Here is a 14,867-nt window from a genome sequence, read left to right as displayed (position 1 = left end):
TGTTATTGGTTGTACAAAGTTTTGACATGGGGAGTGTATATCTAGATGTAGTATGTGGGGATTAAAGTTAAGAAGCTCCTGAAAATATTCTTTCCATCTATTCATTATTTCTTTTTCCTTTATTATCATTTCCCCATCTTTATTTTTGATAACTTTCGGAGATCCGTTTATATCCCTAGAGTTCTTTTCTCACTGTTTGGCCAATCTGTATATTTTATTTTGCCCTTCTTTGGTATGTAGTTCTTCATACATGTCATCGTATGCCATATATTTGGCCCTAGCCACCGCCTTTGGATTTTTTGTAATTTGTCTTGTCATCTGAGTTTTTGGATTTGAAACATATTTTATATAGGGCTTTTTTCTCCTTTATAGTGGTTTGTACCTCTTCATTCCACCACCATAGTTCTTTGTATGATTAAGCCTAGTGTCAATTTGGCAGTGTCTATTAATCTGGAAGAAAGGTCTGTCCACATTTTTTAACTGACTTGTGAGGAATCTATTGTTTCAATGTTTGCATTGATTGCACTGTCATTGTTTTTAATTTGCCCCATTTGATGCATGGTTCCAGTTTTATCTTGTTTTGAGTGGATTTATTTGAGATGTGTAAATCCATGACTAGTAGCTTGTGTTGTGCGGCGATATCTTCGACTTTGCAGTCTATTGCATCTTTTAATCTTCTGCGAGAGATTAGCATGTAATCTATCTGTGTTTTCCTCGTATTTTTTCCTATAGTAGGTGTTGGTTAAGGCAAGGTCGAAGGCTTGCGCAAATTTCAGTACGTGCTCTCCTTCATCATTTCTTTCTCCATATCCATAACCACCATGATGCCTTTTGTAGCTATCTCGCTTTCCCCACATGCGCATTTATGTCACCACCAATTATGACTAGATCATCCTTAGGGATTTCCATTACCTCTTCATCGAGGATAGCTCTAAAGTCATCTTTCTCTTCTTCCTTGCAACCCGTTTGAGGAGTATATACTGAAAGGATGTGTAGTATTGATTGACCAATGCAGAGTTTTATCTTCATTAGTCTATCAGAGATCCTGTTGACTTCTACTACTGGAGGTTACATCTTGACTGAGGATGATGCCGACACCGTTCCTATTGCTAACAGTTCCATTATAGTATAATTTATGCCCATCTCCAATCATTAGTCTTTTGACATTTCCATTTCGTCTCTTGTATGCACGCTATATCAATTTTTCTCTTGTTCAACATTGATACCATCTCTCTCGTCTTACCTTTAAGCGTATCAATATTCAAACTTGCTAATCTTGTCTTCTTTGCTTTGACCTTTACTTTACTTTTCACAGGATGGAGGTCTACACCCTGCGCGTCGCTTATAGGGAACGCCCTAGCTTTCATATTCATATTTCCATTTGTTTCCTTCATTTTGTTTATTGGACAGGTATCCTTAGCACTCAGCTGTCCAGGCCTGTCGGTGACCGGGGTGTCATCTCTAAGCTCCGAAATTCATCTTACCATATGTCTTTACACATCAGCCATCGAAGAAAAACTTGAAAGTTTTTATGCTCTATACCAGGATTGAGCCTGCGTCCTTCTGTTTCCAAGCAGTCATCTAACCCATTAGGCCACCCCGGCGATATTAATTATGTCTATTTAAAGGATTAAAATCTTTCAATAGCTGCTTCTGCTGATTTATTTTCATTTGCAAGCTGAATTGAATTTGCACCTAAAAAATTAAATTAAATATAATCCCTTTTCTACTACATTATAGGTTGGATGAATTAAATTTGGTCCTAAAATCATTTAACATATTAAAGACAATTGGTTACTGTTGCATGTGCGCATGTGCGCTATTATATTATTAAATGCTTAAATAATTTATATTTAAAGTTTAGTTAAACTATTATATATTTAAATACTTAAATAATTTATATATATATATCTCAAGGCAACATAATATATAAATTAATATATATTTTCATTTTGCGATTACTTCTTTTTCTTTTACAATAATAACTTGTTTTTCTCATATATAATAACTTGAATTGTTTTCTTTTTAAATTATATAAATAAAATACCAAATTACTATAACAACCAGTCTAGATTAAATATTCAAGCCTTATAATTTATCATTCCCATTATGGTGGAGGATAGGAATGATGTAAAGATCACGAGTATTTTGGAGTTGTTCAATACAAAACCGGACAGACTTGAGTCTTCCAGAGAGTATTTCGATAGACTGAAAGGGTATGGTTCGGGGCTCAATCCTGAATTTTTGTCGGTGCATTTTATGTTGAATTGTCGTAATAAAAAGCTAAAAACAAGGTTGATTGAAGAAAGTACTACAGAGATTAATATTATAGAGGACATTGTTGTCAAATTTGAATCGTTGGAGATCAATAATAATAAAACATATGTAGAGAAAGATTCTTGGAGAAAAGAGGATAGAACCGATTGGCAAGGCTATTCGTCTTGGAAAGAGAACAAGCAGACTTTTAAGGCCAATACCAACAACAACAATTACAACAACAACAGCAGCAACAACAACAACGGCAGCAGCAACAACAACAACAACAGCGATTACAACAATTTCAAAAAGACGGAGATGATACAAACCCCTTATAATTTAAGGCCAAGAAATAAAATTAATTTTATTAATGATATTATGATTGACCTTCAAGTTAATAATTATGATTTTTCTTTTATGATAGATACTGGTTCTCCGGTGTCATCCTTGCCCATGAAAGAGTTTGAAAAGCTTACGAAGGATGAAGTTGTTAATACTAAAGAAATAGGAGATAGGGTTAATTTTTTAACTTTTTATAATCCGTTATCGCTTCGAATAGGAATCGGTTGATTGTTCAATGACAATGACTTTGATTATAACCTTAAATTTAAAAGAAATGACAATGACTTTGATTTACTACCTTAATTTTAAAAGAATTAAATTTTGAGAATTAACTTTACGCAACTCCGTTTTTTTTTTCAAAGTGAGCATCAATCAATTATGGCGTGGGGGTATTGTCACTGAGAGGATCAGTAATGTCATTTTAAATTCAAATTTTCTAAGGTCAAAATTATTCATTTAGATCATAATGGTTCTTTAATTATAATTGTTTTCTATGATAATACGCTTTTCTTATATTTTTTTTTATCACCATCTCCAAATTTTTTTTTGTATTAATTTTATTCCAAATATATTTATTGTTTATTGGCCACCTATAGTGTTAATTGTACCTATCGATAGTGTAATTATACCTTTTGTAAGGGTAATTACATAAAAAACTATCATGTACAACTATGGTGCCAATTCCCCTTGATACATATATTTTCATTCTTAAAAATAAATTACCTCTCGCATGCCAAAAGAATTCTTTCCTTCCCCATTTTTTTGTACCATGTTGTGTTTTCAAGATTTAAAATTACATATATATTATTTGTTATATAATTCCTTGTTAATCTTAATGTAAGTATAGGGTATTATTTTAATAATGATATCATTATTGTAACATTAAATATTAACATTATTACGCATGTAACATTATAAGAGTTACCTCCCGTATGTCAAGCGAGCGTTTATTCCCTATTAATTGTAGTTTCTTTTATTTTTTATTTCAATATTCATTTTTTATATATATTTTTTCTTTGGGAGGGGGTGCATGTTGCATGTGCGTGCGCTATTATATTATTAAATGCTTGAATAATTTATATTTAAAGTTTAGTTAAACTATTATATATTTAAATACTTAAATAATTTGTATATATATCTCAAGGCAACATAATATATATATAAATTAATATATATTTTTATTTTGCGATTACTTCTTTTTCCTTTACAATAATAACTTGTTTTTCTCATATATAATAACTTGAATTGTTTTCTTTTTAAATTATATAAATAAAATACCAAATTACTATAACAACCAGTCTAGATTAAATATTCAAGCCATATAAATTCTCTTTCATTAGCCTATATTACATCCTGTGCGACCATTCTAATAACCATTCTACTTTAAATATTCAAGCATTATAATTATCTTTCTCACTAGTTACTTTCAAGAGGAAAGGATTGATTATCTCTTATGAGAGGCATGAATTGAATTTGCTCCTAAATTATTAAATTTATTTACTGTATCACATTAAATTTATGTACCTTGATTTAATTTGCAAGTTATATCATGTTTCATATTTATGATATATTTGTTATCGGCCATCAATTTATTTCGGCCTCCACACCTTTTTTCTACAGGTAAAGTTGCATTCTTACCTTTCTTATGGTATATATATTCATAACCTTTATAGATTATGAAATTATTACCTTTTTGATTCTAATTAATATTTTATTTACAAATAAAAGTTTATAAAAATTTATTATACTTGAATATCTAATTTTCTACGCCTAATAATTATTTTTCAATTTTAGAAGACTGTTGGGATTTTCATTGTAAAACTATATACTTTTATAATATCAAAAATTTTCGCCATACTGGGAACATTCCCTGATTTTTGCTGTTTCGGTCTTCGCTATATCGTGCACTCAATAAATATTAATTTAGCATTAACAGTTGAAGCTTAATTGACTTTTTATAAAAAGTAAGTAGACATATAGTTTATAATCCTCTATTATATATAATTGGTTATAAACTATTAGGTAAAATGCCACTTTTACAGCCGTAGACAATTATATAATATATTACAGTTAATATTTTAATAAATTTTACTAATAAATGCTTTTGATAATAAATATAAGTAACAATTTGCAATTAAATATTTAACGCCATCTATTTATTTATATTATTAAAAATCTAACATCTTATTATTCATCCCACTATGGATGTAATAAATTAGATAACTTTCTTCTCTTTTTTACGGTTCTTAGGAAAGCTAATTTTTTTTGAGGTAAATTTTTAATACGAGTATATTCTTGGATTTTTACAAACTAGTATTATTTTAAGATATAATATACCAACTAGAGGTGGTGCGACAATAATATATAAAATTTTAATTGCTTTTATAATATCACTCTGGTTCTTATTTTAAAAATGTTTTATTTCTAATATAGCCAATGATATAATATCATTGAATATAGCATTCTTGCCGTGTAAATAACTTAAAACTTCAATATATTTGCATAATTTCATCTAAAGATTTTTAGTGTTTTTGTTTAATCAATTTATCTAACATAATAAATTCTGATATGAGTTAACATCGTTAGTGTCATGGCCAATGATATATATAACATAGATTGGCGATTCATTCATTAAAAACGTCCTCACATTGCAATCAGCTGTAGCGCCATTTTGTAGCTTGAACGTTGATCAAATGCCTCATCTATTATTATTATATTTTTAAATTCTCTATATCAATACAAAATAAATTCTCACCTCAATTGATGATTTTAGCAAGTTCTTCAATTCATTTTATTAGTAATCTAAAATATAAGACTCAAGATATACATATATAAAAAGCCACAATACCACCCCTCATTTCCAAGAATATTAGCTTGATAATTCAATAAAAATCTTGTTACACACATGTTGTTCATTTATAGAATCTTTTAATTAAAAATAATAAATATATTATTTTTATATTTTACATATATAATCTTTTATGATTCCTGTCTTAATAATAAATATCATAGATGCACCTATATTTATTGTAGTAGCTGGTACTTTTAATTTTATGTAATATAGTGGCTTATAACTTAAAACAATAATCACTCATAAGTTTATGTAAAAAATAGACCTGTATAGATAAAATTAAATAAAATCTACAAATTTTGTTACTAATAAGAGAAATAGGTGCTGTTAATTTTTTTATTTTGTATTATTAATTTTATTATAAAGGAAGAACTAAAGATAACTCCAAAAGTATATACTATTAAGATTCTCTTCATAGTTGATCATTTGTTTTGTTTTGATTATTTCATCTTAATTATAAATGACAAATAGAAAAATATCTTTTATTTTTTTTCAATAAATACATAATGTAATAATATCATTTTTTGCTTGAGTATAAATTATATTATATAAATCATTTATTTAAAGTATATTTAATAAGTATATAATGATATAAATGTATAGGCCTTGAAAAGGAAAAGATATTGCAACAATTCACTTTCATATTATTTTTGAGTACATTTTCGTCATTTTTGATTATATCATCACCTATAAAAAATTAATAAAATTAATTAGCATAGATAATATATAAGATCATAATTTTTATAATATGCCTAATATCTGGTCATTCCTTATACAATATAATTTTTAAAATATAATAGAAGATATATATATTATTATATATGACTTATTGATTATTAAATTGTATTGCTTTCGTAAGATTCTGTGGCATACCAGTTCTCAATTCCTGGTTTCTTAAGTCAGCAAAATGATAAAATCTAATATTTAAATATCTTTAAAAAAAATAGTATAAAATCTAATAATTCGCATACAATGGCTTTGCATATTACTCCAGTTTCATTTAGATTGAGTAATGCATCTATCACTAAATTAGCTAAGATATCTGAATTTATTTTTGCAACTAGAAAATAGGCTATTGGCATTTTCCAGCTGCTATTAATACAGGTTGCCCTAAGAAATAGGGCCTTTGTTGCTTCTGGACATGATTCATCTTCTTTTGTTGATTTTGTCCCATAATTGCTTTGCTGATTTATTTTGGTAGCTTTTAATTTGCGTAAATGAAATAGAAAGGAAACCTTTATTTAATTTAATTATTTTTTAAAATAATAATATAATAAACCTGGCATGATTTCAATCTTACAACTCCATGCCCTTAATGTGGATTCTGAAGGCATACAGAAGTGCGCTTTGATACATATATAAGCCTTAGGTGAATAAAAATGCATAGTCAATGCAAATTGACGGAATTCATCTGTATATCTTTTTTTGTGGGTTTGAAATGCCTCCACTGTGTATATGTGTTTTTATGAATATAGAAGATGTCCCTGTAAAGTGCTGTCTATAATACTTTCGACCTCATCCGATAATAAATTTTCATCTTTTAATGATTTGATTATTGTTTGTAAATTGGTTATTTTATTTTTCCTTCTTTTTGAGCGCTTATAATACGCATGTGCCTTTATTTTTAAACGTTTAATCAGTACCTCTTGGTAAAGAATTTTTCTTTTTAATGTTTTATAAGTCACACAATAATTATGATCATTTGTTACATGTATCATTTGATCATTTTCATATAATATTTCACTATTTAGTAGTGATTGTGTGGTAGAATAAACATTCGTTATCTAAAAAGTATATATATTTTAAAATATTATTTTAACTTTATAATATTTTTTTAACATACATCTTGAAGTGGCTTAGATATACTAAATATTGATGGAATTGAATCATCTTTCAATAAAATCTTACCAGATAAAGTATGTATAAAACAATTAGAAGTAAAATGCCTTCCACAAATAATACTATATTTATTAGGTATAAAATTTTTCCTATTTATAGCTTGCAACCATTTTTCCAATAAATCTTTGGATTTTAATGGAAATCTATATTAAAAAAGGAAGGGTTAATATTTAATGCTATGTTTATATTAGATAATATAAATTTTACATAATAATTATCTTTTAATGTTTAATAATGTAAAAATTTATATTTTTGATATAATTATATATTAATTAAAAATAATAAACTTGTTATAAGATATATGGAAATTGTTTACTATTTTATTTGTTTTATTACAATTCTGAACACAGCACACTCCCATTATCTAAATAAAATAATAAATGATTGTGATATTAAAAGACATGTTTTGTATGTATCCTAAAATGCATTAACATATGATTTATAAGTCCATACTGAATTATGTTAAACTATATTTTAAAAAATTAAAAGGAGGGTTAGTCTTAGAATCATTTTTTTTATGTATAATCAGCTAATCTACGTTCATAAAAATTCACTAGACTAAGAAATAATTAAAACAAATTATAATCTTACCATAATATTTAAGAATATAAGAAAAATAATATATCATAAATGGAAACTTTTCAAAATAAATTATCTTCGTAGACTAGTTTTGGGAATATTATATATGTATTAATATTTCATGCTGACAAATAATGGATATCCAAACTACAAAATGGCGCTACAGCTGATTGCAATGTGAGGACATTTTTATCATGCATTTAATGAATGAATCGCCAATCTATGTTATGTATATCATTGGTCATGGCTATGACTGCAAATTAACCAGCATTTATTATTTGTGTGGCTATGTAATTTAAGATTATTACTACAGCTGCTGAGAGCATATGATGCATATTTTATAAGCAATAATGATCAACTGTGTAATCGTTTATATATCATTAAAAATGGAAGATAATCTTTTAGAAATTTAATATCTCACAATTTTTTTCCTCGATTATTAAAGCTTCCATCATGTCATCTAAGAGGAAGCTCTAACCACCATATAGTTTTATGCAGGGATGCGAACCCGACAAAATTTTTGCCCGGGTTCGGTTCGGGGTATAAAAAAAAGGTGGGTTCGGTTCGGGTTCGGTTCAGGGAAATATTTTTGAACCCGGGTTTGGTTCGGTTCGGGTTCAAGAATTTTTGAGTTGATAAAAAAAATTCTATATTTAAATCATAATAAAAAACTAGACATAAATTTGATATAAAAAATAAATTTTTTATTTTATTTATAGGCAAATATAGTTAAAAATACAAAGCATATAGTCATGTATCAATTTTAAAAATTTTATTTAGACGTATTAGCATAATATCTTCCAAGAGTTGTTCACTCATCCTCGATCTATGTGGTGAAAGAATGAATTTCAAATGTGAAAAAGATCTTTCAACGCTAACCTATGTTAAATGTATTTATATGTGAAAATATGAAAAATTAACTTGGGTTGCAGGAACAGCAAATAAGATTTTAGATAAAATATATAATTCAGGGTGTTCCAGCTTAGCAGACTCCCAAAAATGCAAAATATTTTCCTCTTATCTAATCTTTTATAATCGCTAAATCCAGTAATTATTGTTCCAATACTTTTCTCAGCAATCGTTGGCCCTCTTTTAAGTATTTTCTCCTGCCTTTCTTTAAGTTGTATCAATTTCTCTAAATCATCTTCTTGTTCAATAACTTCATCGGAACTAATATCATCAGATAAAATCGGCGTTTTTTAAGCTTTTAATTCGTCTCCATAAATTGACAAGATGTTTTTTCGCACAAATCTTATCATCATCACTAAGTAATACCTGTAATATTTAAGGATTTATATTGTTTATATTTAAATATTTCATAAAATAACAATTTTAATATAAATCTAAAATAATTAATTTACTAAGCTTTTAATTAACCTTGTATCTTGGGTCCAGGTATATGGCAGCTAAGAGAATTTCGTTCTTTATAAACCTTTCTTCTCTGTTCTTAAGACAAGAATATAGTAATTGGTTTAGATTTTTTCCAGTTCGATGAAGCATCTTAACCATGCTGCATAAAAATCTGTCAGTGTTAACTGTTCAGATTGGAATTGTTTGGTTGCGATTTTTAGCGGTTTTAAAATTTCAACAATCGTTATTATCTCTTTCCAATCTTCAGTCAATAAATAATCAGATTGCTCTGTAAAAAAATCTTCGATATTGGGTTTTAGTAAAATCAGCCTTTCTAACATATCATGGGTTGAATGCCATCTGTGGCAATCTAACACAGGCTTAGGGAGTTTCATATTTTTTAATAACTTTTGGTAAGTGGGATGTCTTAATTTTAAATTTAGGCTCCTAGCTTTTGCAATGGTTTCCACAATAGGTGATAATTTTATAGCATCTTGAAGTGCCAGCTGAAGTGTGTGAGCTGCACACCGTACACTATAAATCGGATAGGATATAATAGTTGATAAAAAAGTATTTTGTATATCATCAATATCATATTTATATACATTTACATCCATATTTTCCTCATCTGCTGATTCACTCCTTATATTATAATCAGTTTCAGGTTGCAGGAGCTTTATAGCTCTTAAAAAATTACAACCATTATCAGAAGTAATTGTGTATATTTGTTGAATATTAATTTTAAATTTTAGTAAAGTTTAATATATTCTCTTTTATATATTCTCCTGTACATCTCTCTTTCAGCTTTACAATTCCAAGAGTCCTCAAATTTATAATGGACTTTGATATAAATTGAATATTTACACCAAGAATTGACCTATCTAGTAGTTGAACTGCATCAACTTTTAAACTTATTAATTTTCCTTCTACCTCTCTCGATATTTTGTCTCTAATTGATTGGGCTGTTTTATTAATAGTTCTGGATAAATTTTCTTTGTTTATAACTAAATTGAGCCCAGATAGGAGTGGATTTATAATTCTTTGAAATCCCGAATCTTCAATAATTGATAAAGGCCGGCCATTTACAGTAACAAGTTCTAATATAGAACTCATCAAATCATTAGATGATATATTTATACTTATATGCTTTTTTGGAAAAAAGGTTTCTATATTAATTTTAGGTTTTTTTGCCAATAACAATTCCTGATATTTGGTTTTTTCATTTAAATAATTTAAATATTCATTGTTGTGATTTCTTTCCAGGTGTCTTTCTAAATTTGACAAGTGATTACCAGACATTTTTACTTTGCAATATGAACATATTGATTTTTTTTCTATTGTATTAAGGGTAAAATGCCTATCAAATATGACTTTATCTTTAATCTTAAATCTATAAAAAGAGAACAATTTTTTTAAATAGCAATGATTTCAGAATTAAAAAAGAGATATTTATAAATTTAATTTCATTTATAATATGCACTTCATTAATATCTTGTAAAAATTAAACTGAACCAAAAATAAATGATTAGCATATATAAATTTTAAAATCATTTTAATAAGTTCACAAAAACTGCCCTACATTTAACAATTTTTAAGTTAGATGTTTAGAATTTTTTAAATTAACAATATAATAATTTTTACTTTGATTTGTTAACCATTTTCTTCTAATTAATAATCTTTAAGAATAATAAGATAAAAATTTAAAAATAAATGGCGTAAATTAATTCAATTGTTTAAAATTTTTTAACACTCCAATAGGAATCGAGAATAAATTTAAAAATGGCATAAATGAATTAAGTTGTTTAAAATTTATTAAGACTTCATTTAATTGGAAATTTGAAAATATAATATTTGTATTTACATATATTAATATATGATTTTAAATAATACACTGAACCCGATTGAACCCGGGTTCAAATAAAATTCTTGGGTTCGGTTCGGGGTTTTGAAAATTTTATAAATGGGGTTCAGGTTCGGTTCGGGTTCAGAGTTTTTTTCTAAAAACCCGGGCTCACTTCTCCGGGTTCGGTTCGAATCCCTGGTTTTATGATTTGAGTTGGTCGTTTTTTTCTTCAAGAATTGTTGATTTGGTTAGGCCTATAAATTTTTCCTTATTAGTCCATTCTATAAAACATTGTCTAAAATGGTAAAAGAGAGTTATATTAGCTTCATGAACTTTTAACAATGTAAGTTGCTAAGAATTATTTTATATTATGTAGTTTTTAAAAACCATTACAATTGAGGCATATGTATGAATTAATTAACTTTTTTTATCACTTGTAGTTCCTTAGACGCAAATTTTATTTTATATCAGCAATCGAATATATTTTATACTGTAATAAATAGATTTTGTATTATAAATATTATTTTTTGAAATGTCTTATATTGTTTTTTTTATTTATATGCTAATTTATGGTTAATGATGCTTGGTACCTTAAGGTACTATCTATCAAATTTGAATTTTGTTCATTTTTCATTTGGATAGGCACTACCAAATATATTTATAATATATATTTGAAAAATCCTGATTTTTGGAAAGCCTCTATGGCCTAGTAGGCAAGAGCTTGGTTTACTATACCATAGTCCCAGGTTCGAATCCTGGAAATGATCATGTTTTTTTTCTTATTCTAACTTGGTGGTTCCATCCTTGGGGGGATAATATATAGGAGGCCGGACTCGACCACGTGATTCCGTATTAATATATTAAATAATAAGGATCTTATTACATTTTAATAAATTTTGGTCGGTATTTAGCAAATTAGGTTGGTATTTAGAATATTTCCATACATTCACTTGGTAGTAAGCATCATTAACCCTAATTTATTTTGTATGCATAATATAAAAAATGACAAAATATTAAATTCAGAATAATTGTCCAGAGTTAGCAAATTTCAAAAAAGTATAATATATTAATAAAGGACCCGGCCGAAGTCCGTACAAAATCGAGCCGAAGGCCCGCAAATTAGAGGGTACGGGGATGAAGCCCCCCATAAATTTTTTTTAGTGAGCCCCTGAGATTGGAAAGGCTAGCGACGCCCCTTCACATGGGTAGATGAATTTGAAATTATTTCAAATAAAATGAGCAACTGACTTCTATTTATTATTAGATATTATTTTTTTATTTCATAATTTATAATTTATAAGTTTAAGTAAAACATTAAAATAATACATGAAGAGCCAATTCAACCAATATAATAATTTTTAAACATTGGATATGCAAGTTAAACAAAATTTTTAAATAATTGAGCAGGCAAGTGAACTAAAACTTGCCCATTGCAGACCTCTAGTTAGAATTACATCGGAGTAGATCATAATGGATTTTACCTCTGCTCAAAGAATCCATTTTTAAATGGTATACCCCTGCCACTTTTATTTTTCTATGCATTAAATGACAACATTTTCAGGCACAATGGGAACTTAGTTAACACACCCCAAGTTTTGCTTGACCCAATTTCAATTTTTTAAAAGATTGTAACAAAGATATATAATTGTATAAAATACAAATATTTTTTAGATTGTGGGAAATTTATAATGAAAGGCACAAAGCACTCCTTGTACAATGTTCTCCAGAGTTTTGGGATTTTGTTTAAAATAAAATTAGTTAAAAATTATACATTTGAAAATGAATATTTCACCTGTAAGAATTCAGTTAATGATTAGATACTACCAAATCAATGTATAGCAATTTTTTAAATACCAACCCAATTTGCTAAATACCGCAAAATTTATCGAAATGTAATAAGACCCTTATTATTTAACATATATCATAACGGAATCAGGGGGTCGAATCTCCCACCAAGGACGGTACCACAAAGTTGGATTAAGAAAAAAAATGATCTTTGCTGAGAATCGAACCCAAAACCATCGGATTTGTAAGTTAACGCTCTTGCCGATTAGGCCACAGAGTCTTTTCAAAATTCACGATTTTTTAAATATATATTATAAATAAATTTGGTAGTACCTAAATAAAAAATAAACAAAATATAAATTTGATAGGTACTAGTACTACCTTAAGGCAATATATCATTAACCTAAGAATTCTAGTATATATGTTATAGTAGCTTAAATGTTATTATCATTGGACCGAATAAGCTATGGTGATTTTTATTGGACGAATATTTTTTAAAAGAATACTATTGGATATTACATTGTGATACCTTGACTGTGACACGGCTTTTATTTATATTATAGATAGATATTATAATCTCCACAAAGATGGAACCACTAAGAAAAAAAAAATCTTTGCTGGGATTCGAATCCAAAGCCATCAAATTTGTAAGCGACGCCCTTGCCCAATAGGCCACAGACGCTTTTCAAAATTGACGATTTTTTAAATATATATTCTAAATTGTGACTGTGACAGTGATACGGCTTTTATATATATTATTATAGATATATGTTTATGATGTATATATGAAATCTGGATATTGTAGAGAAGGCAATAAAATGGGACCTTCGTGGCAGCAATTTTTAAATTTTACATCTGATGGTTTTTCAGAAAAAAATTATTATGCATTTAAAAATATAATCAAAATAAGAAATTTATATAGGTCTTTGTTTTTTTTTATCAGGACCTTACTTGTAACCAGTTTATATAAAAATTAAAAAGAATATAAAATTTATTGTTAAGGATGTTGAAACAATAATACCTTGCTCTTGATTTTCGGTGCTACTACAATTTGATTGTTTATTTCCAGTATCTTTTTGTTGAATGGTATCTTGTGCAGGAATCTAAAAAAAATAATAAATTAAATTAAAAAATTTAACTTCCATTGCCTATGATATATCCTTAAAAAACTTATTATCATCTCCCCAAGGATGGAACCACCAAGTAGTGTTGTTAAACGGCTAAGCCGAGTCGATTTAGCTGCGACTCGAGTCTAGTTTCTAGTTGATAAAACAACTTCGACTCGGGGCGACTCGTGTAGTCTGCTCGCTTAGTCAACTCGCTGGATCTTATAAATTTTTTTGTTTTTTTATTTATAAGTAATTTATATTTTTATATCTGGTAAATTGCTAAATTTTGTGTTACTGATTAATGTGAACAAAATTATAATTAGAATATTCATGTCGCAACTAAAAATGGTTCAGGACTAGAATACGGCTTCAGAGATCTTAGACTTAATTTTTTAAACATATAATAGTTTAAATATAAGTCATTTTGTAAAGATGTTAAATTAAAATTTTAAGGAAGAAGTAGCCTCCATAAGTGACAATTGTCATAATCGTTATTTTTAAAGATTTTTGAATTTTTTTGACGCAAGTGGGTAAAAATATAGATTGTAAACATGTTATATTAAAATTTTAGTGGAGATGTACCATAGACAAGTGACAAGTCATAATCATTGTTTTTTAAAGTTATTTGACGTAAATGGGCTAAAATAAATATTGATTACATGTTTAAATAAAACTTCAATGAAGATGTACCCTAGATATGTGACAATTGTCATAATCGTTATTTATAAAGTTTTTAAAAATTTTTTGATGCAAATGGGTAAAAGTATAGATTGTAAACATGTTTAAATTAAACTTCAGTGAAGATGTACCCTAGATAAGTGACAATGTCATAATCGTTATTTTTTAAAGTTTT

General features: G+C 27.5%; 1 protein-coding gene across 1 annotated transcript; it reads left to right on the top strand.

Moving 5' to 3' along the window:
* The first annotated feature begins 2,109 nt into the window (after window positions 1-2,109).
* On the top strand, window positions 2,110-2,826 carry LOC135923959 (putative uncharacterized protein DDB_G0288973). The gene has a single exon (XM_065458994.1). It carries the CDS (start codon window positions 2,110-2,112, stop codon window positions 2,824-2,826), a length of 717 nt encoding a protein of 238 aa, XP_065315066.1.
* The last annotated feature ends 12,041 nt before the right edge of the window (window positions 2,827-14,867 follow it).

The sequence above is a fragment of the Gordionus sp. m RMFG-2023 genome, chromosome 1 (assembly GCF_954871325.1).
Source record: "Gordionus sp. m RMFG-2023 chromosome 1, tfGorSpeb1-WG-v2, whole genome shotgun sequence".
In the NCBI taxonomy this organism is placed as follows: domain Eukaryota; kingdom Metazoa; phylum Nematomorpha; class Gordioida; order Chordodea; family Parachordodidae; genus Gordionus; species Gordionus sp. m RMFG-2023.
The sequence above is the reverse complement of the archived record's forward strand: the minus strand, read 5'-3'. Positions and strand labels throughout refer to the sequence as shown.

What these genes read in the sequence shown, in the direction of transcription:
- LOC135923959 (XM_065458994.1), top strand. Translation starts at nt 2,110, where the DNA reads ATGGTGGAGGATAGGAATGATGTAAAGATCACGAGTATTTTGGAGTTG.